General features: G+C 34.5%; 1 protein-coding gene across 5 annotated transcripts in view; it reads right to left on the reverse strand.

Annotated features, from left to right (window-relative positions):
- Positions 1–24,364, reverse strand: part of jar (Myosin heavy chain 95F jaguar) — a 67,028-nt gene that overhangs the window by 11,735 nt on the left and 30,929 nt on the right. For 2 of the 5 annotated variants that reach the window (XR_015536773.1, XM_022071962.2), the window contains exons 7-23: positions 24,162–24,311; positions 23,364–23,623; positions 22,597–22,754; positions 21,998–22,162; positions 19,571–19,794; positions 18,962–19,162; positions 17,282–17,506; positions 15,862–16,069; positions 14,581–14,705; positions 13,439–13,555; positions 10,167–10,387; positions 9,054–9,144; positions 7,682–7,824; positions 6,272–6,322; positions 3,504–3,624; positions 2,745–2,862; positions 1,745–1,969 (exon numbers count right to left, since the gene is read on the reverse strand). Coding sequence is in view for 4 of the 5 variants with exons in the window: in XM_022071962.2 (XP_021927654.1) it covers positions 1,745–1,969; positions 2,745–2,862; positions 3,504–3,624; positions 6,272–6,322; positions 7,682–7,824; positions 9,054–9,144; positions 10,167–10,387; positions 13,439–13,555; positions 14,581–14,705; positions 15,862–16,069; positions 17,282–17,506; positions 18,962–19,162; positions 19,571–19,794; positions 21,998–22,162; positions 22,597–22,754; positions 23,364–23,623; positions 24,162–24,311 (2,803 nt within the window). In the remaining variant the exon portion in view is untranslated. The remainder of the gene's footprint in view (positions 1–1,744; positions 1,970–2,744; positions 2,863–3,503; positions 3,625–6,271; positions 6,323–7,681; positions 7,825–9,053; positions 9,145–10,166; positions 10,388–13,438; positions 13,556–14,580; positions 14,706–15,861; positions 16,070–17,281; positions 17,507–18,961; positions 19,163–19,570; positions 19,795–21,997; positions 22,163–22,596; positions 22,755–23,363; positions 23,624–24,161; positions 24,312–24,364) is intronic. The other 3 variants (XM_022071967.2, XM_022071964.2, XM_022071966.2) reach the window with 3 other exon arrangements.

Below are 24,364 nucleotides of genomic sequence, written 5' to 3' on the forward strand. Positions count from 1 at the left end.
AAAAAGGGAAACGAAATAGTGTAACTTCATTGTTATGTTACCTAGGAAACCTCATCTGTTTACTCGGCATTATTGTTACCTATAAAACATTATCTTACCTTACATTACATTACATTACAATACATTACTTTACATTACATTCAGCTACCACAGACCCATCTTAAGCGTAACTAATTCAAGTTAAATAATCAATGTCTTAATAAAACTTATCTCAATTGTAAAGCATGTATAAAGGAAATATTTAGAATAATGCCAATATATAAACTTCCTTTCCGTATAGACGTATTTACGTCAAATTCTCCGGAACTGTGGTTCCACTGTCAATTTTTAGTGGAGAATATTTGTGACATTTCTCACAAATATGTCTTGCTTTCCACTGCTCTGCTGTTCATAGTATTGCTACTCATTTATTTGTTCTGTTGTTACTGTTACTATTTTATGATAGTACTAGTGTTATAAATGATTACGCGTAATGCTTACATCACTTGGGAACAAGCAAGTTTTTTGGTCTGTTAGTAACAAAACTCATGACTTCCCTGGCCACATACATCACAGGCATTTACTTAATTCTCACAGGCATTAGGTAGACTTTAGGGGAATACACTTCCTGACAACATATTCGAGAAGCAGCTCTGGTCTTGTTTCAGTCTTCAGCAGCATACTGTTTTGTGCAGATGTATTTTGTGTCACACTGTATGCTTGAGGTTAAAGAAACATTAAATTCTGAAAGAAACTAGGGACAACAACCACACAAATATGCACTGGACTGAAGTTCTTCATAATTACCATGGACGGAAACTGAACTGGGATCTCGTTTTCTAATCACATTACTGCCTTCCTGCTCACAGCAGTATGGTTTGAGATCTGTATAACTGTTCCATATCTGACAGCTGCAGATATTCTGATCATTATAATGAAGTTGGATTTTGTTAATATAGCTGTTTCAGTACTACAGTGAATTCGGTCTTCAGGTAATTTGCTCCTAGTCTGTAAAACTTCATTAATTCTTTGTTTGAATATAATTTATGTATAGAATGTTAAAAATCAATGCTGCAAGTTGTTACAAAAATAATACACATACCAATCAACTGAATGACCCTAGAGAACAGTGTCTTCCTTCAATAGCTATTTCTAATTCAAATTGAACAATAAATTTGATAATATTAAGGAAATTTATGTAAGTCAGTCACTAGACCCTTTCCTAAGCTCTTTATTTTGTGTACAAAGTTTCAGATACTTTTGATTTATGAATTACAACAGTCAATGCAGTTTCAGTACCTAATTCTGTCATTTTTTAAGATAAATGACAAGAAAGACGAGAACTAACTGTTATAACGTACTGTAACACAATACAATGCAGCAGTTGTAGCTTTTAAGGTACAGTGTAAGACTGTAATCTTGAGATTTGTGGGGTGAAGGAGGAAGAAGGAAAGACAGTGTCAGCCTTTAACGCTTCGGACTTCCTGCATTCCTTGCAAGTCTCAAGATTACAGTCACGTACTATATAAATATCTATAAAACAAACTGATCTCCTAGCACTACACTAATGTGGTATAGATAGTATAAGCAAAATTTAAGAAACAGTATTTAAATGTTTACATAGTTCCAATAAATTTTCAAATACAAAATTCTGAGAATGAATATAAATTAATTACAATTCTGCAGGGCAGGATCAATGTTCTGAATTGTCAGCACCCACAACTAGGGTAACTAAGAACCAGGTAACTTAAAAGTAAATTCTTACCAGCTACAAGAAGGATGGCAGGTTTGTCAGGGTGTAGTTCCATCTGTCGGGCTACATACTGTCCATCAAAATGGGCATACCACCAGCCTCGCTTGTTCCCTGCAGTAGAGTCACTTCCTCCCGCTGAGTTATTAGACACTGTTGCCCGGATGAAAGGAATACGAAAATACCGCTGTGAACTTGTGTTTATTGGAGCCTTAACGACTGCACGTGGAACTCTAGCAGCTGAAATTAAAGATCAGAATTTTGAATTTGTTTAAAAAATGGAATGATCAAGTGAAGGCAGATTAATAAATTTTATGAAACATAAATATACCTAATTCAAATAACAAAATTAAACTCTGAAATCTACCAGACTACATAGCATCCATAACATTCCATAAGAATCATTTTCAACAAAATTAAAGAAACGTCGTTTTACGTTTTTTACGTTTTATTACTAGACGATGGATAATATCCAAGTAAATTTTTATTCAAAATTAAAGAAGCCATAAAATTTTTATATGTTTATTAGCAGGCATTTAATCTGAACACGTCTTTAAGTCAAAACGGATAGTTAAAATTTTCTACACTCTTCGTTCCATTCCAGTGGTCCTTGCAAGTTTTGAACCGAATGAAAATTGTGTCACCATTCATGAGATGTCTGATTTGCAAGTCTTTCATCAGAATAAAGGCATCACCATCTGTATTATAACAAACTGGCTCTTGATGGCTAGGGATTAATTACTGGTGCTTGAGTTTTCCAAACATCATTACATCATCCACCGAACCTCTGAAATCCAGGCATGTTCCACCCATTTGATACTGGAAGTGCTATTCCAGGACTAAAGACTAAAGCTAATCAAGATTCTAATTCCAAAGAGAGAACATGTGGAGCGTCAACTCCTTGCCTTAATGGTGAGATGCTAAGCATGAGATTAAAACTGAACTGCTCAACAAATTATGATTACATAAAAGGAAGTAAGCAGTAAGAAAGAAAAATTTAATATTCCATACATACCTGCATCCATAACTGAACGAGGAGCTCGTTCATTTTCATCCATGGTTGTTCTCCTTTTATTCTTAGCCTTCCAAGCATGATACACTTTCAGTCGACGGTGGAATTCAATTCTACATGCCTAAGATTAAATAACAGAAGATCAGATTAAGTCTGATTTCTTGTAATGTTTTCATTTATAATCCTCTCTTTGCATTATATGTGTTTGTATCAGAATAACTCTCTCTGTTCCATTCTGCTTCAACTATTAAAACATGTTTCAAATAATGTTATATCCTAAATTTATTGCATGGAAACAGCGAATTTGGACCCCTAACGCTACACAGTTGTCAGCCAGAATTTACTCTAGGGTTAGTGGTTTAATGATATGCTACTGTAACAGCCTGCTGTAATGCACTTAAGCTATAATGTATGGTTGATAAAAGTAAATGATATCTACATTTTACATTACAAACAAATGTTTTGTATGGGGAGATGTTTTTAAGTATATGGATAAGACTGATATGAGTTTCATGTAAAGTTCGGTTTACTGATATGATCCAAATTTACCTTTTATGCAAACTTTCAGCACAGAACCCAAATAATAAATTTAATCATAATCCAATCAGTATATTTGGTTTTGAAACTTATAGATGGATTGACATACACAAAAACTCACCACCACGTGCCCATTTTTAAAAAAAGACTAAAGCAAGTAAAAAACGTTTCCAACATGAGGAACAGACTGATGCTTCCTGATTATTTTAGGTTCGATATACTTGCCTCCAGCAACTCAATATCACATGATGTGTTAATTGTATCACGTAGTTCTGAATATTTCCATTTCGACAAGTCATATTTTTGTTTTCCCTGTGCTGCCTGCACAGATCTTACCAGCTCTGACCTGAAACACCATATATAAAATCTGTAACTAACTTTATAATACACATAGCTGCTAACAAATTATTACTACAAAAGACAAACAAGCAATACCATGCACCCAAAGATTATGCAACATTTCAATAAGTATTTACACAGAAAACACCTTAACCCATTGAGATACCATCAGTGCTGCCACCCAGTATCTAAACTGAGCAATATTACCTAGCAGTTAGCTCTCTTAATGTGTATTTCAGGGTTCTTGGTTCAAATCTTGGAGGAGAAGGAAACAAACTAAACTGAGAGGTTGTTTTTTGGTTTTTCTCAGTCTTTCCAGACAAAATATTGCAGCAGTACTTTAAATAATCAATAACTGCTTATTCTTACTTTCTTTGTGACTTAAAACCCAGCTATAAATTTAAGAGCCAGTATTAAAAGTGGGAGAAGGGTATTTCAAGAACAATCTTGTTAATTAGGACATAAATCATACAATTTAAGTGATTATTTAATTTTACATCTACGAGTCCAATTAATAACTATGACAGAATGACCGAGTATAACTGCTTTATTAATTTGTTTTGCATTATAGTCATGTTCAGAAACAGTAGAATAATTAACTGTCATAGTTCTATCATTCACATTGGATTTAAGTATTGTGTTTGTCCAAGTACATGACATTTTCATATAAATGTTAAAGCTGCTACTAAATTTATCTTCATCTCAACTCCAAGGATTGCAATTTTTTACTCTAAGGATTACAATTTTTCAACTTATGATGTGATATCTAAAAAATAACAAAATATAAAACAGGGCATTGTTTAATGCATAACTTCAACTACTGTTATCAGGAATAAGCCACACAGAATAATATTTACAGTTACTTTATTGTCATTAGTATAAAGGCATGCTGAGAATTAATGCCTCCAATCCCCCAAATATCAGGAATGTGTATTGCACTGAAACAAAAATGGCAACTCTTCTTGAACTTCATTCTGTAATTTTATACAATGACCTTTCAACATAATTACCTCTACAATTTACACACTTCCCCCATTTTAGAAGTCTCCTCTGACATCCTAATTATTAACTGTTTCAGTATTATGAATCAAAACATTTAGGACAGTCTAATCAATAATAGATAAAGTAAATGAGTATAAATTACGAGGATACTTATTATGTAGAATTATTCATTTTCCTGTTTTTTCTGTCTCTTATGAGAACATTCCCCCACCACCTTTATGGAACATCACATACTTCTGCAAATGGAATACTGTCTTCAAATTTTGCTACCAACTGCCCAACTTCACTGCTGCTACAATTAAGCTTCGTATAATCATTATTACTTTTACAATTTATTTAAACATTCTCATATCTACACACAAAAATTCACAATAAATTTAAAAAATGGAACATGCACAATAAGCAGGTGTGTTTTACTGATGATTCCTTATTTAGCAGACAGGATAGAAAACTAATTTACAAACATGCAGCATGTAGTATGGATTTTATGGAATATATTTTACACCTATCTAAATAAGCCACATTATCACTACCAAAGAAAAATGAAAATTAAAACAACTAAAGATATTAATGTCCAAAGGTGCACACAATATAAGTAAAACCTTCACTTGGCAATATGGACATCTTAAATTGAAAGTAAATGCATGCATAATGAATGGAAGAGAAAGTGTAATCACTCTTCAGCCTACGCAAATCATTGCCATCATAAGCCACAGTGACAAACAACAACTAAGAACCACGTACTGCTCATTTACTTCGTAATGTTATACACTCCAGCCTCCGCATCCTATTCTCATTATTATTATTATTATTATTATTATTATAGTTACCATTTCAATGTGTTCATAACCAAAAGTTCCAAAAATGTGCCCATTAGCTTTTCCATGTCTTAAAACTTTAAATACCCATGGAAGATATCATGGATGTATTAAGAATAGCCTCAAAAGGTAAAATGCTTGATATTTTAGAAAAGTTAAATATATATAAAACTAGTCAAAATCAAACCATCATTAACGAACAGAACACCCATGATTCAAATGTATTATTTGACCTGGCATTAAAAAGGAAAAAGTAAATTTTATATACAATAGTTGTCCACCATGAATTTGAGCTTATATATACCCCGCACATTCAAAAACTGGCAGTAACACCCATGCTTCATTGGAGTTCACAAGCACAGACGACGCAACCACGGCTCACCGCAGACCAGCAATGGCCACCAGACCAGTGGACTAATAGCTAAGTGCAAAGTACAATTCCTGTGAAACCATCATCTAGTGTAGTGTTGCTTATTATGGTTTTGTAGAGAACTCAACTTCATGATTTGTTTTTAAAACCATTTTTGATTATATGAATAAATTCCCCGTTTTGCCACTGATGATGACCTCTTGAGGTTGAAACGCGTTTGGCACTAGTGTCATTTATAGTGTTAATAGTTTGTTTGTTTGCTTATTTTATTTTCCATGTCTGTCTGACTCCGAGTGATTTTTCACTAGAAATAAAGAGGTGCCAAATGAGTGATTACATCCTCCCCTGTTTCATATATTATGATATTTAATAATACAAAACATGTCCATAACCACATTAGTCACGCAATTATGCAATCCCAAGGTGCTAGCATATTTCAAATAGTGCTTGCTGTGCAGAAATACCTGTTCAGCTTATTGGGCGGCTGGCTCCTTATCTCTGTGCAGCTTGACCTACTGACGGGAAACAAGCAGAGAAGACAATGACCCATGTAACAGTGGGGAAAATGTACACTACAAATAACCTCTCTCCACACTCAATCAATTTAGTGTTTACAGATATCCTCAAGTCATTTATACAAAAATTGTAATATTCAGAAGTGTATGTACCGACTGTAGCAATTGTAATCTTGCTAGTGAAAATAGTGCATAATATTTTTACCCAATAAAAATATACAAAATATTACTGTCAGGAATGCATGCAAAGACATTTATACAACAAACCACATATTTTAGACATCCTTCCTAAAACAGGTCACATTAGCAGCAAACAGGCAGACATACCAGAGTTGCGTAAGAGCTGGGGATACAATTTCACATCACTTTCACAGCACTTAACTCCAAATGTAACACTGTGCACAAAGTACAGTCCAGAACATGGGGGACACAGATTACCATTTCCAAATCACATTCTATACCATTACACAAGCAAACATTTTATACATGATGCAGATCACTTGGCCCTAATCTGATCAAATTACGAAGCCCTGTATCCACAGAATTCACCCTTTCATGCCATCTGTTGTTTCACATAATTCAGGAAATGTATCCTTTCTAAATGTTATTACATGAACCAGAAAAAAGACTGTAAGAGAAGATTTAGTAATATTTCTGCAAAATAGCTCTAATAAGCTGGAAATATCAAACAATATTAATAGCACATAAAATAAAGTAACTTCTTTTGACTACATGAACCAAATCTCCAAAGACAACACCGATGTAGCCTGCAAGGACCACTGTTTCATTCAATTAAAGCAATTATTTTGATCCTTTACCATGGTCTGTCTTCAGATAAGTTTCCTTATCAATGACAAGTCAGTAGTGACATACTGTTCAGAAGACTTTCTGAATATTTTTGCTACATTATTGAACTGTCAGAATGCTATTTCAAAACAACAAAAATAACATCAAAATCCTTTTGATATGTCAAAGTGGCCGCACGGTCTGAAGCATGGACCTTGTGCCACTTGGACACTGTGACTGTGAGTTCAAATCCCACCCAAGGCATGGATGTTTTTCCGCGTCTTTATGTGGTATGCTGTCCTGTGTACAGGTAGAGGCCTTGTGATGGGCCGATCACTCGTCCAAGGAGTCCTACGAACTGTCTAACAGATCAAAGTCAGCGAAAAGTTGGGACCCACAGTGCTCAAGCACTGAAGAACGGGTCATCTAAGTATCTAAGTACGTACGTACGTATTAATTTTGGTTAATTTCCCTTAAACAACATTTTGCAATTCATCTCTTATAGAGATGGCAGAGACAATATATCTTTCTTAATTTATTTCATTGCCATTATGTTAAGAAGTGTGCACATACCTCCTATTTTCTTGTGGAGACATCTCTTCTAGTTGGTCATTGGTTTCCTGTGCAAGCCTCAAAGCCAGCTCGTGATCTCTCTTCTCTTGTTCCAACTGCTCTCGGTAACGAGCATCTTCCAAGGCTTCCTTTTCTAGTTGGGCCTGCCAAAAAGAAATTTCCATTTATTAAGCATATAGTGATAACTATTTTCATATAAAACTGCATTAAGTGATACAGAATGGTTATTTCTAGTGGAGAAGGAAACATCCCACTTGTTTCATAACTATAATATTTATTTTAAGACAACAGGTGTTGACATGCTTTTAAGTACAACACACACTATCCAGTTTCAAACCTGTAAACCAGCCAAACATTCTGCCAAAACCAGAGTGTCGATTCTAAAGTTTCATTCTCTGTGCTGCATTTGTTTCTGTGCCACTGCTATTCCATAACAAAGAACAGCTGATTGAATTGTCTTTGTTATTCAAAATGGCGAACAATGTCAAAGAAATCAATTCACACTGTTCTCATATTTGAACCTTTGACAAATTCCTGAGTATAGACACATAATTTAAAGTTTTGTATTCAAGTTTAATGAAATTTCATTTTGTTCCCATTAATTAAGGGTAAATGTTTTAAATAAAATAACACAAACCAGAATTGTGGAAAATTTGCAACTCCCTTTCACTGGACAAGCAACAGAATCACAATAAAGCAAATTACTGGACTGAAGAGGACGTTCAGAATGTCACATGATGGTTAGCTAAAATTTTGAAGTGTAAATTATTCACTGGAATACTGGCCTTCTTCTGCTATGCAGTTGACAGACAAAGAGTATGGGAGTCATTTAACTTTATGGACTTCCAGCTATGCACAGCCTTGGAAGCAAAACTGCAAGTACAGTCAGTGCAAAAAGATAATGAAAACAGTGGTGACTGATTAAGAATGACTTATTATGGAGAAGATACCTGAAAGAAAAGCCCTCATTTTATATTTTTCCATCTACGAGCTGTTACACTGTAATAACTGTATAGTCACCAGTCTCAAAGCTTTATTTAAACACTGTATAATACTTAACCATGACATGGTTCTGGAATTTTCAAGTACTCAAGTAATTGTTACTTCATAGGTCCACATGGCGCAACAAAATAATTACAGTGTGTTCCTGCTTGTGCTTGTGGATTGAACGGAGTCATATGTGGAGTATGAATTTCACATTTGTGCTGGTCTTCAAATCATTCAACAGTGCTAAGAAAAATAATGTTTCAAGGTCTGGAAGATACAGTATGCTGCTAATGTACTATGCATGTGGCAACTATGGTTCAATCATGCATTTTTCTAAATCATTTCAAATATGATAAGAATGTAGTGACAGTTTTGAGTAACTAACCTGAAGAGCTGCAGCTGCTTTCTTGTCTTCTTCCTCTTGCTTCTTCCTCTGTTCCTCTTCTGCCTTACGACGAGCTTCCATTTCAATTTTTCTAAAAAAAAATAATATATATATATATATATATATATATATATATATAATTATATCATTAATTCATGACAATTAATTTTGATGACAAAATGCACATTATGTAATCTTTGTATTTATATCTGGGCTTGTTGGGGCAGGAAGCTTGCAAGTGAATTATTCTTTAGGTTTCTTTCATTCTTCACCATTTCAGACAGAGACTAAATTTATGAAACCCTGACTGCTGTGTTCTAACGTCTCCCTTAAATCACCTGGAATAACACTGCAGCTTTGTAACATTTCAGTTTTTCAACAATTATTTCAACTCCCTTCAAGTTTGGTTATGGGATTTACTAACAGTTGGCAATACTATTTCAGGATCTTTAAACTTATTACTTGTTAATTAAAGTATTAAAGAAATTTTCTAAATTACATGATTCGAGGTTTTGATGACCATAATATACTGTCTCCACCTTCAGTCCTCAAGATCGACCTAAGATGGAGACTGTACGTTGGTATCTACCTATGAGTACACATGGTGTCAGAACCTAAAACAACATAAAAATTGTCCTGATTGCTCCAGGAAACCAACCATTTTTGTCCTCTGTCAAATATATAATATGCTTGTATCATTTCTTATATTAATTTATAGCTGTATACTAACTTGGAAAATTTTGTTTTAATATTTGGTTTAATCTCACTTCTCACATTCTCTTTTATTCCGCATAGTTAGATATCTTTGTATTTGAGACCAATACATCAGTCTCTATTTATCAGTCCCCAATCTGCAATAACTGTATGACAGCCTGTTTTCTTTAACTTATACAAAAGTAAATAAATGTATTCATGTTGAATAAATACACTGTCACTTAAATAACCTGTGGAAACAAATTATATAACTAAATTTTTGGTGTGTAAAGCAATTAGTTTTGTGAATTGTAGTAGTAAAGAGTACAATAAAGTATTTGCCAAAACTGAAAGCACTTCTCTTTTGTTTTAATCACATGCTTTATCTAAAATCTGAGGCATTTTAGTAGCTACACTTACTTTCTCCTGTTTTCTTCTTCCTCTCTTTTCTTTCTCTCTTCTTCTTCTTTCCGTTTCTTCTCCTTTTCCATCTCCTCCTGCATCTTCCTTAATCGTTCCTGCTCTTCAGCATTCTTTTGTTCCTGCACCTTCTTCTGAAGCTGATTCATCTGGCTGTTTGTGGTGTTCAGGAGGCGTGTGTACAGTTTATCCACCTCTGTAGGTTTGATCTTCTCATCTCTCTGCCAATTAAAATACATAATAAAAACAAATCAAGAACTCAAAACAACACAGCAGAACATACAAGTGATTCTACATTCTAATAATCTTCAATCTGTGCTCTGCATAAACGCCCCAACACACACCAGTACACATTTGAAACAATAACATATTAAAAATGGTAACTGTAAAAACCATGTTCTTCAAATACCCCACTCAAAAATCCTATTCCCAGTTCTCTGCTATCAATCAAAACGATGATGATGAAACCCCAACTTGGGGGGCCACAGATATAGCTGATAATCCATCAATATGAGCAATCACAAGCAATACTTCAATCCACTGTCACTCATAAATAACATTTATTGGAACTACAGAAATACAAAAATCAGTAGGCAATTCATCTATTGTATGACAGGAACACTCAACAATTAATGATCAAAACTTCCAAGTAAAACTAAAAACCAACCAACCAAGAAGCTAAGTAAAAAATCTTGTGCAAGTGCAAGACATCATCTCTTGCTAGGTTAAACCTTTCCTGCATGTCATGTAAAACTTACTTCTTGTCAGAAGAACATGTTTCTGAATGTTGAAAGTGTTTGAAAGATCTCCGGAATCTAAGCAATATCCTACATGACTGATAATGATGTACTATAATCATATATATCAAAATATAGTTTTTTTACAACAAATAACGTGATATCTGTCAATCTTGTATAAAAGTGACAAAGTGTTAATGATAATATTCTGATAGGCCAATAATTAAATTTGGTGGAATGTCTGCAGCTGCTTCTAGAGATGAGTACAATACTGATAACTGTATGTAAAAAATTATCACCACCAGTCACTCAATATCTGATACAGCAGTGATTTAAATGAGAGATTACTTTCACTACCTAGATATTGACTACACGTATTCTATGGCAAAGAAACCATTGACTGAAGTAGTTGTTTACATTTCACTGCCTAGTTGCAACAGATAGCTAAGACAATGACAGGTAGTCAAGCACTCGACTGATCTGAATCGCCACCTGGTGAGGGAACTGGTGACTGCTGTAATCGGCAGACTGACAAACAATGAAACAGAAGTCATTCTCATCTCCCATCAGTTTTATTTTCTTGTACACTGATTAAATAGCAAATGAATTCCCACCTTACTTTCATGTATTTGAATTTCTGGAATTTAAAGAATTTCAAAGAATTATAAACAAACTATTATCAATTCTGAAGGGATCTGACAATGGAGTGACACAATTTGGATTGTTGGATTTTTGCACAAAACACACAATTTAAGGACTGGATCTGTCCTTGTCTTCAGGTGTAATGAAAAGGGCACATACCCATTGTGTGTTTTATACCATCAGATGATGAACAAGGTCCAAAACCCCCAAAAATCCAGATTGAAACTATTATGGCTTTTATTTTTACTACTTTTTAAAATGAAAAGTCATGTCATATATATACTACATCGAACACCATTCTTTCTCAGTGGCAACAATATTATAACACATTCATAAACATATAATTAACAAAATAACAAGCAAAACATTTGTGTAATGAATAATAAGTAAAGAACCCTCAATTTTCCACGGCTTCCACTCGAGGACCATCTCTTACCTATTCCTCCTTTCCTCTGCTTCTAGGGCTAGGTGGTCGCTACTTAAAATCACCATCACCCATAAATAATGTTAATTTGAACTACAGTGTTTAAAAATTCACTGGATCACTCACCTTTAATATTGATACTCTATGGATACATAAATCTCAAGGTATGTAACAGGTGCCAATGTCACTTAGTATGTGGATGCATAGTTATCATTTTTCATGACAGATAAGAATTTGTTTAAGATCTGGTACATGATAATAATGTTAAAATTAAAAATTTATATGCAATATTATTCATTTTAAAAAGTTTTTATTTTTAAATTGTTTGATCATGTGGCATGTAAAAGCACACATTCTTGACACATATCTTTCTTTCTTTCTTTCTTTTTTTTAACTGTATATGTTGTAGACCTAAAATTTGCCAATATGAAGAGACTGGAAATAGATAAGTTTTCTTTGTGTTTGAGAGCTGAACTCAGAATCTTATGTAGACAACTGACAAGATTATTTGTTACTAGATTATATGTAGTGAAAACCTTCCACTGCGAAATGGAGTAGCCTTATCTTCAAGATCACCTTACACACAGATAAATACAATATCATTCTTTTCATAACAGCAATGGATAATCATAGAAGCACAATAATTTTTGCATATGTGGATATACCACTGAATAATGAAGTCACTTATGTCACAGATTCCGTAAGCATTGCAGAATTAATAAATTAACGGATATTTAAAACAGCCGCGTTCTCTTATATTTAGATCTATGTTCACTGACACTGGGTTCTTGTAACAAACGTCTCATTTACATATATATCAATGAACACTGCTAATACTAGCCTATGCAATAAATCTCGGTATGTTTGTATGGGGGTCCGCAGTGGCCGCGCGGTCTGAGGCGTGGGCCTTCTGCCGCTTGGTCGCTGGGACCGTGGGTTCAAATCCCACTCAAGCCATGGATGTTTGTCCGCGTTTCTCATATGTATAGCATCTTCAAGAATCCCATTCCTAGTTCTCTGTTATCAGTCAAATAGATGGAGATCTTTGGAGGGACCCTACAAATGCCGGCATCAAGCCATAAACCAGTGGACCCAAGACCCGATGATGATGATGATTATGATGCCACTTCAGATAGTATCAAATACAAAATGCATAAATTAATTGTCCCTTTCTTTAACTTTAGTACCTATCTCTGACACCAGAACATTTTCTGTGTGCTTAACTTGAGCAAAAGTAGTTAAAATAAATGATGCAAAATACTTTGAGGGCGCTGTACACTAACCCGCACAATTGATGTGCTGACAGTCACAATAAAGCAACAACATCCGCAATGCCATAAGGCCTCTGGTTAGCAAGCAACAGGATCAGAGCCGTGCTATGCTTATATGTCAAGCAACCAGCAAACCGACCGCATGTTACTTCTTTCAATGAGCATCAGACTAGTACGAAAATAACTATATTATATTACCTTAATTTTCTGTACAGCAGAGGTCATATCTGCCTGTAAATTTTTCAGCTCTGACAAACTAGACTGTTTGTCCTTCTTCAGCTGGCCAATCGATGTCTCCATCTGAGCTAGTTTTGCCTGTAAATTTTAAATAAATTAAAATGAAGATAACTTTCAACCAAATACTTAAATAAATTTGAACTAAAAACATCAAGGAATTTGCTACATAGTATCATTAACTTTAATTTTTAATTGTATCTCCCCACCTAAGTAATAAGCTACAATTCATTTAGCATTGCTATATTAATTATAGCCGTTTCAGTGGCAGCACAGTCTGAGGCTTGGGCCCTGTGCCGCTTGGTCACTGGGACCGTGGGTTCGAATCCCACTCAAGGCATGATTGTTTGTCTGCATTTTTCTGTGTTGTGCTGTGCTGTGCTGTGTACAGGTAGAGGCCTTGTGACAGGCCGATCACTCGTCCAAGGAGTCCTACCGAATGTCCATAGATCAAGCCAACTAAAAGTTGGGACCCGCAGTGCTCAGGCACTGAAGAATGGGTCATCAAAGTATCAAAGTAAAGTAAGTATATTAATTACATAAGTTATGTACAGTAATGAATGAGACCTAAGGATGACTGGAGGAAGAGGTTCTTATTCCTAAGAATAAACAATACTGATAAATTTTGTACCCCACAAGATGGGCCTTCCAATGTCTGATTCTTTTCTATTCTACTGTCTTTCAGAATTAAATGAAGACTAACATTCTCTTTCTCTTACATTATGCAATACTGCACCACCTACCGAAGTCTTTTTTCAAGTATGATGTGTGTTAAACAGCAAAGAGCCAGTTGTTAGTTTGATTGTATATGCCTTTGTAAAAACATTGCCATGGTCAACAGTTACATTCAGAAATGAATATACGCATTAAGGTATAAAATAAACACAAAGAAAAAACAAAGAGGAAACACCTGCTGAATTATGAAATAAATACATGTTTTCAAGTAAGAGTGTATAATTGTTGCAGTGTGAGCAGAGTAATGAACCTTTGGGTTCTATGAAAACAAGAAATTTCTTGGCAAACTGTTTAAATATTCACTTTTCAAGGAAGATTCTTGCATGGAGTTAGTTAATAACATGTCTACTGGCAAAAAATTCGAATTATACCTGCAAACTGTTTATTTTTGTAATGCCTCTGTATCTTGGCTGATGAATTCTCTTGGCAAGAAACATGCGAACATTCTTCTGAATTGTTATCAGGCATGTCCTTCGGTATAGTATCCTGTATTTCACTGAAAAGTAAAGTACCCCTCTTATTAAATACCCACAATTTGCTCATGAACGAGCAAAACAGCAACAATACAGTTATTTGGTAATATTCAGAATCTTACTAACACTATCTGCTAATAAAATGCTTTGCTGCAATATTCTTTTAATGCTATACATATATGTTTTAGCTTCTTAGCAAGTAATCTGTCACATTTATTCTAAATCATGTTTTATTTTACTGCATAGTATGTACATCCAACAGTCACGCTCTACTTATAGCAAAAGCACAAAAGACCACAACTCACCTGTGAAAACCTCATATTTCATATGTATAAATACTTTCTATGCCTCTACTAACCGATGATCTAGTAGGATAACCATTCCAATTTCTCACTTGCACTTATGTGACACATATAAGTAGTATTATAGTCAATTAAGTATGTTAAATCTGTCAGTCTTATAATAAATGTATAATTATATTATGTTTAGATCAATATAAAATTTTATGAGAAGAAGCTGGCACAAAAACATAATAAATGTTTTGTCAACAAATAAAATAAATGGCTTAGTTCTGATGATGGTGTATTACTCACAATAAATTAGTTGGGTGTGTTGGAAAAAAATTATTTGAATCAGTCCAGTGACAGATGCTCATACTATTTAGAAACAAAATATTATAGATTACCAAAAATGTTATTTGATGTTTTCAAGACTAAACCAGAATCTACAGTAGAGTATTTCACTACACAAGTTAATCTCAGTTTCTTTGTAATGCTATGTGGAAAAGGTTTCCATTGCATACGTGCTCAAATATCAGTCTTTAAGATAAAATTGTATTATCATAGCACTGAAGATGTCGACACTGGTCTTCTGGATAGTAACATCATGTTGATTTGTATTTAGATATCAAAGTTTTGTAGAAACATACTGCCTGCATCTTCAGGCCTAAAATTTTGCTATCTACCTATAAGCCCACATTGTATTACTACATAGAAGACCAACACCTGTTTTCATGTTATTAAGAATTAATGAAAGTAGCTTTTATTCAATAATATTGACAGTGTGTTTATAATGTAAGAAATATTATAAATTAAGAAAGACAGAAACCATTACCCACATGCAGTTTTCTAGCAAATTACTCAGGCCAATTTTATAAATAATCTTCCAAATTTTACCTACATCTAATGACAGCTAGGGCACACCATTGTGTTTTCTTCCACCATGATATGAGAAGCCATTTCTGGACCTTAGTAACCATACTAGCCAAGTTCTCTGGATCAGATTTCATGATGGAATCAAACTCTGCAAACTTGCCTGGTCGGAAAAACACTCTGGTCACACCAAAACGGTAATCATTCTCTGTCATCCCCAATGCTTGCAGTAATACCTGGCAGACACAAGAAACATTACAACAAAGAATAATTTAGTACACATAAAAAATGTCAGTTTTGAAGCAGATGTCAAAAGATCAGTGTTTCCCAAACCTGGGTAAATTACCCAAAAAGGGGTAAAAGTGGTTTTTCTTTGGGTAACGACACACCTCAGAATACACATTAAAATTTACCGTAAAAGTGTAAAAGAAGTACTCTGAAGGAAGTGATCAGTCATTGTGCACCAATACTCTAAAATAGTCTAACAAGTATTTATTTGCTATTTAATAAATATGCCATATGCTTGTTATTAGATTTAATAATTTTTGCCACGCTCACATCCACATGGAGAATTGAAAAAACACGTCTACACGTACCGCCCCGCCCCTAAACTAAAGTTAGTGAGTCTAGTTGTCTAGTCTAAACGTTAGGTGCAGTGTTTTGCTAGCTATGGCGGTGTGAGGTATGTATCGTGCTGGCTGTGTTTATAAATCATACCGTACACAATTGAAAAAGGTAATCTTCATTATATTATTTTTAGTTTATTTAAAATAATATAATGAATATTCAAATACTAACTTTTATCTTTTTTCTTACCTACATTGGGTAAAAAGGACTTTCTGATAAGCAGTTTTGGGTAATGAAGGAAAAAGTTTGGGAAGCAGTGTCCTAGATGAATAAAAATATATGTTCCAATGTTTCAGAGGTAGATGTACATACACACAGTACTCCAATTGTCATCATAACCATAACCACTTGATAAAATAAATTTTGTAACTGCCAAACAGCATAACATTTTCCCACGAATGAGATGTACAGCCATACATTACAGATTAAGTAACACAAAACAGGATTCTGAAACATAGGAACACAATTTTATTTTAACTGGTCACATGTAATGACAAAATTGGTTTAGCACTATTTTCCTGCCAGTTCCTTGACACATTATTTGTACTCTTGTTCTCTCGTTAATTTCATGTTTTGACGATCTCGGCGCTTCTATGAGTGGTTCAAAATTTACCCAAAATCTACATTGTTTCTCACAAACAATGAAGTGCACTGGTGTAATTTCTGTGCAGTCATTTCACAGGATGGGGCAGTGTGTACATGGGGAAGAAGAGTACCTTCAGGAGATTGCCCAATATCAAAGAGATAGGATGAATGACATGCTCTGATCAAAAATCACATGTCAAGTTTGAACAACCTATGTAAGTATACACCTGATGTACCTTGCAGAAGACCCTAGGTTCCAGTTTTGCCAGTTTTGGTGGCAAGTATTTGTGATACATGCTGTACAAATCTGTGAAATGAACTCTGGAAGGGAAACCATTCTGCATCAGCTCCATAACACTTGTCATGCCTGAACATTCCAGCTGTGACAGGATTGAACCTCCATCAAACTGGTGATCCACCATTTTCTGATTTGGTTTAATACAACGTATAAAATTTGTGCTCTGCAAAAAGAAAAATTGCATTTATCCACAATTTATTTTGTGTATGATAATTAAAATCATCATTCTTCTCATTATTAGATGTAGTTGGCCTCATTCAGGCATTGCAGAAGACCACATAATTTATTGTCCTGAGAAATATGATGTTTTTTCTCTCTGAAAGTAATAACATCACATCCTACCCTTCCTAATACTTCAGCTATTACATAATTTTTTTATCTTTTAACCTTTCAATAAATTAAAACATTATAATAAGTATTTCATGAATTACTCCTTATAAAACCACTCCTCACATACTTGAAACCTTATAATATTTTATCATAATTTCCATGATAAATCTGGTGATTTATTAAGTATTAAATCCTTTAGCAACTGACATTATATGCCACGGTCTCAACTTGGAACATTAAATTGAATAAAAATTTCCTTGGATATTATCCATCATCTAGTAAATATAAAATGTAAAACGACGTTTCGGAGATGGGGCTCTATCTCCATCTTCAGGTTTCTACTCAGTTGGGCCCACTAGATAGAGTTAATCCCTATCTCCGGACAAAGTAAAAAAGTGAAAGTCCCGGAATAAAAAGACATCACCACACCATCCATCCGTGGGACGTAAAAGAATAGACAGTAGAAATCAAAATTCATTAAACACGATAAAGCCAAAAAAAAACTCACAAAAAGTGGGAATAAATACACATGAACATTAATTCGAAACTCGATGCACGACTTGGATTTCTTCAGAGATTACAGGTATCCAAATAGGAGATAAATCCAAACTAGGCTGGCTGATAGGGTTGGCGAGTAGTGCCATGTGTGCCGCCTCCTTGTATTTTCTGTAGACGGTATTGGGTTCTGTTAATAACACCCTGGCTCCATCCCAACAGACTTGATGGTCTTCTTCGTACGCATGTTGGGCCAATCTGGATTTCTCCAGCAGGCCCTGTCTGAAATTATATTTGTGTTCTTTCAATCGTACCTCCAGAGGTCTATTGGTTTCGCCGATATACCATCTACCGCAATCACATGGTATTCCATACACACACTGCCTAGTCTGTCTCTCGACTGTTCTGGGTCTCATGGACATCAATAAACCACGGAGAGTGTGACCGGTTTTAAAGATTGTCCTGATATTATAACGGTTCCCAATTCTTCTAAATTTTTCTGAGACACCTCTGACATATGGGATAACCGCCGTACCCAGAGGCGTTCTGTCAGAAGAAGGCCGGATGTTTTTTTCGGACTTATATTTACTAGACGATGGATAATATCCAAGGAAATTCTTATTCAATTGACTCTTCACCATCGTCAAGAAGTTTTAGATTTGGAACATTAAAGTTGAAATCGTGACTGTTCTTACTAAGCTTAAACACAACAGATTGGATTTGCTGAAATTTTATGTTAAAAGGTATGTACTGCCAAACAACAAGAATATTTTCAGTATCATTCAGAACTTACGGTACTCTTAACCTTATCCATCAGCTCTCCTAGTTGTGTTTTGAACTTTGATCCAACGCTGCTGAAAGTTAGTTTGCCCTTCTGCTGGCTCATGTTGGATGATGATGCAAACAAACTTTGAAGGAATGAGTTCCTGCTCTCTTGAATCAAACCTTCTAATGAAGCATGGAGAGCGTCATTGTTCTTTTCAATAAACTGACCCTAGATTAACAACAGAAGTTACAAATATTGCTGAATGCCATATTTGACATTATAACTCTGTAGGCCTACCAACATTCCATGGGTCCATTACTGGTATTACAGAATTTTGTTTTCTGTTTCCAAATTGGTGTTATTTACTGCATCATTTTCTACTTATAATTTTTAGCACAAAAATATAAAAGTGTTAGAATCATATAAACATAAAAGAAACAAGAAAAGAATTTGTGCATATTAGCTAAATTATATGATACCAAACATCCAAAAATATTCACACAAATGTGTATATCACCTCATTTGAAATCACACACACAAAAATTCAGAAGGAATGTTTATAAGAAATCAAAAGTGTTTTCTGATGTTACAATGTTCAGTCTGATTTAAATGATGCTGGTATTCACAATAACTTACAGTTCTGTAACAGACTGCTCCAGCAAAATGTCTGATCATGAATCCTTCATTATCCCGAGTGCCACGATGTGCTTTGAGCCGTGATGTTCTTGGAAGAGCTAATCGGAAGTGTCCTTTCCATTTCTGGTGAATTTCCATCGTGAAATGTTCAGCACTGGGTTTTGGGAGCTTTGATTCCTCATCCAGGATGCTAAAAATTCCAGTGCCCTTTGACTCTATCAAGTCTATAAAATAAATTGCAACAGAAAAGTTATGGTTAATGTAAGCAAAAATAAGCTGAATGACAAAGTCAAATTAAAAAACTGACTCAAGAACACATACAACGGAAATGCAGTAATTTTGTTGTTAATGACATGTAAAAGAAGTTGACAAATAAATGTTATGCATAACATATGGAATGTATGCAAACTGGAATAAATCTTTTTTTCTTTATACATACAAATTCTCATTCTGTAACTTGAGCAATCATTACATACAATGCTATGAGCTTTAGTCTTAGCTTTTATCTCCTTGCAGAGGTTATAATTTCCTTAATTTAGAAATTAATATATGATAGCTAAGCAAACCAGAAACCTTCTTTTAATTTTCATGATAAAAAAAATACAAATGCACAAGTCTTGTAAATAAGAAGGAGCAATTTAAGGTAGCATTAAAAAGATACTTAATTACACACTCCTTTTACTCTGTTAATGAATTTATGTTGTTTACAAATAAGTGATACATTTTCTTCTGTGTGTAATTGGTAGATTTATTTGTAACTTATCATTTCTTTAGGTGAACCCTTTGATTGTATTATGTGAAATTTATATAATAGTATGAATTGTATTTGTATAACATGTATTGTATTATTATTATTATTATTATTATGACTTTTCCCACATCCTATTGTCATCTGACTGTCTTATGGATCCAAGGAATATAATAAAATACGCATGTATTTATGTATGTATGTATGTATAAAATAATTACAAATGAAAACATTTGAATTGTTTCTTATTTGTTCTGTGCTGATTCTATGGAGTACAATAACTGTTGCTTCACTTACACACACAGTGCAGAAACCACTGCTATGTAAAATGCCAGAACTGTCTAATAATGTCACAACTAATGTTCCACTAACCAGCAGAAAGTACATTATACTGTTTTTTGTTTGTTTGTCATCAGTCTTTTGACTGGTTTGATGTAGTCCTCCATTTTCGCCTATCTTGCGCCAATCTCTTCATTTCGACATATTTTTTGCAGCCCACATCCTCAAAAATCCGCGTCACATATTCCAATCTTTGCCTTCCTTCCATTACCAAATTAACCAATCCTGGGTGCCTCAGAATGTGTCCCACCATCCTATCTCTTCTTCTCGTAAGATTTTTCCTTCGCCTATCCTGTCTAAGACCAGATCATTTCGCACTTTGCCAGTCCACTTAATTGTCAACATTTCAAATGCTTCTATCCTTCTTCTTTCTGGCTTTCCCACTGACCATATTTCGCTTCCGTATAGCGCTGTGCTCCAAACATATAACTTCAGAAAAATCTTTCTTAATTCCGGGTCAATGTTTGACACTAGTAGACTTCTCTTTTTGAAGAAGGCTCTTTTCGCTTGTGCTAATCTGCTTTTAATGTCTTCCTTGCTTCGTCCATCTTTTGTGATTTTGCTTCCTAAATAACAGAATTCCTTCAATTTTTCTACTGTGTCTTTCCCAATTTTGATATTTAACGGATCATTATTCTCATTTCTGCTGCTTCTCATAACTTTTGTTTATCCTTAAGCCGAATTGCCCACTGAGTAATCTATTCATACCATTCAATAATTTTTCTACATCTTCCTTCCTTTCAGCCAAAAGGGCAATATTATCAGCAAACCTTAACATTGCTATCCTGAACTTTTCTTTCACTTCCTTCGTTGCATCTTCAACACACAAGTTAAACAGCAGGGGCGATAGGCTGCATCCTTGTCATATTCCCTTTTTAATAAATGCATCTTTCTTGATTCTCCACTTTTATTATGGCCACCTGATGCTTATAAATACTGTAAATAACTCGTCTATCTTTATACTTCAGCTCTATCTTCCTCGAGATTTCAAACATCTTATTCCACTTTACGTTGTCAAAAGCCTTCTCCAAGTCTACAAATGCCATCTTTATTTTTTTTAATCCGTCCTTCTATTATTAAACGTAAGGTCAGAATTGCCTCTCGAGTACCCAAACTTTTTCTAAAACCAAACTGATCCTCATCTGGCGCCTCTACAACTTTCCTTTCTATTCTTCTGTATATTATTCTAGTTAATAATTTTGATGTATGAGATATCAAGCTAACTGTGCGGTAGTTCTCACATTTGTCTGCTCTCACTTTCTATATTAACTAAAATACATTGTTAAGCTATATGTAAGGATATATAAGTAATTTACATTTATCAGTTAATTTATATTTACCAATACAGTCCTGATTGTCTCTGAAGTCTATCTTTGGGACTTGCAAGGCTTCTTTCTGATAAAGATTCTGTTCATCCTTCAGGATCCTCTCATTGAAAAACTGCTGCAATTTTTCATTGCAGTAGTTGATACAGAACTGCTCAAAACTGTTAAGTGTAAAATACTCTGAAAAATAAATAAGATATTTTGTGTTGCTCCAGTTTTGAATCAAACAACGCATACGAAAAGCAAAGCTGTAAACAACAAATTGTGCATCTCAACTGAACATACTGACATAATAATGAAACTTGCAACATGAACTGATATAACGAAATAATTCTAAAAATAAAATTATCTGATTACTTGCTGGAACTGAGGAAATGAATGGAAATTATAACAAAACGTTCCAGAGTAAAAGCATAAATGTGTCCCTTATTTTGATCAGACATTTAATATAGAAGGAAAGTAACTGTCTAGGTTACAGGTGACACCTAAAGATCAGTAAAAGTATTTTCAGCAGTTCAGAAATGAGAAATATCAATAACAATTCTGACAGCTTTTATGCATGCGCAGTTATTTTATGAAGTAAAAAACATCAACTCGATAGACAGTTTTCATACCAAATCCAGCAATATCAAGCACTCCAATGTAGTAACTCGATGCTTTGAAAGGTATTGATTTGTTGATGCGCTGAACAATGTAATCAAATAGATTACTGTAAACAGCTTTGGCAAGAGCATCTCTGGCATTGTTGGCTTCATATACCTTCAGCGGAACCCTATCAATAAGTAAGAAATGATTCATCACAATCTTAAAATAAGTAACAAGAAACAAATTTAAAGTTTATGTTAACTCCTCAAATGCTCGCAAACATACACATCTGGAGTCTAAAAAAATGTTCTAAAACTTCACTACAAGTTTACCGCCATTTTTACCAAGTGACTGGTAGTAATCAGTCCGAAAGACAATTACCTTTATTAATTATGTCAGTACATTGTGAATTTCTTACTTCTGGTAATAAATTGCTATATTTATCCAAATATCACATCTGAATAAGATGTACATACAAAGTTTATAGCTATTTAAAAAAACTTTATTATTTAAATGTCACTAATATTAAAGATCAAACAGTGACAAATTATGTTCATGCCCCACTACATAAATCTGAACAAGTATACATTATGGCTGATAAAGTCACAACAAAATGATAGTGTGATAAAAAAATGACACCACTTTTGTCAATAGTAAAATGTGAGCCTATCCAACACCTCATGGGGAAACTTAAATTGCAAGGACTTACGAATGACGCACCTTATTACGATACTTATTACTGGGAAAGCCAGAATCAGTCATGTGACATAAATGGACAAAACACTGCTCAACTCACATGATGACTGTGCCTTTAAGACCTCCACGGCTCGACTGCATGACCCTGGACACAAGCGCTTGCCGTAACTCTCCTGGATCCACTCCCATCAGTTTGGATGCTATTGATAGGGATTTTTCAGAGCCAGCACATACTTGACATCCACCTTTTGTGTCCTCAGGGTTGTCTTCAAATGCAACATTTCCCAAGTGCAGCACTGAGGCTACCATGGTGTAGATGTTAAGTCGCTCACCTTCACCCAGACCCAACCGGCTCAAAGCCTACAACAAATAAATGACAACAAAAGAGAACAGCTACAGTTAAATGTTGACACTATATGTGTTATGCAATGCCAAATAAGATTTTGTATGGAATATTAGAGGAGGTGTTGGAGAAAGCATTCATGGTATTTTTAGGCGGTGCTTGCAGGAATCGAGGTTAATCACAAAGAATCGGTTCAGAGAAATAGTCCTCTGAACACAATTTAAATGTACAATTTGTTTGCAGCCTGCCATGATGTTTATCAGAATACGAGTGAACAGATAACTGTAGGTTAATATAAGAAAATAAATGATCTGTATTGTTCTCCAAGTAATTACATTGGCAGTAAACGCTGGATAGAACAGACATGAATGTACATAGAATTTTGGTGGGGAATTCTTCTTGGAAAATGAAAATGGAAATTTCAGTAAATCTTTAGAAAACAGGGTTATGGTGATATGGATTTAAGTAACTGAAGGTATAGCTGTTGTATGTTTTATGGAAGCATCACACTGCAGAATTAGAATTAGTAATGATGCATGTGTAGTCTAGACTTACCATATCCATATTAGTAAAATCTTCTACATCATCTAACATGGTATCTCGAAGACCTCCCTTTGATAGATGACTCCGACTCTTTTGGTTATTGTTCAATTTCTTCTCTGATACGCCGGTAGTAAAATACTGGGTACATCCACTGTTCAAATACTATGCAAGGATAAAAAGTCAACATTATAACAATTCCAGGATGTGAACAAGAT

The sequence above is a fragment of the Zootermopsis nevadensis genome, unplaced genomic scaffold (genome assembly GCF_977971745.1).
Source record: "Zootermopsis nevadensis isolate Lab colony 2312 unplaced genomic scaffold, Znev_1.0 Znev_ptg000024l, whole genome shotgun sequence".
NCBI classification, from domain to species: domain Eukaryota; kingdom Metazoa; phylum Arthropoda; class Insecta; order Blattodea; family Termopsidae; genus Zootermopsis; species Zootermopsis nevadensis.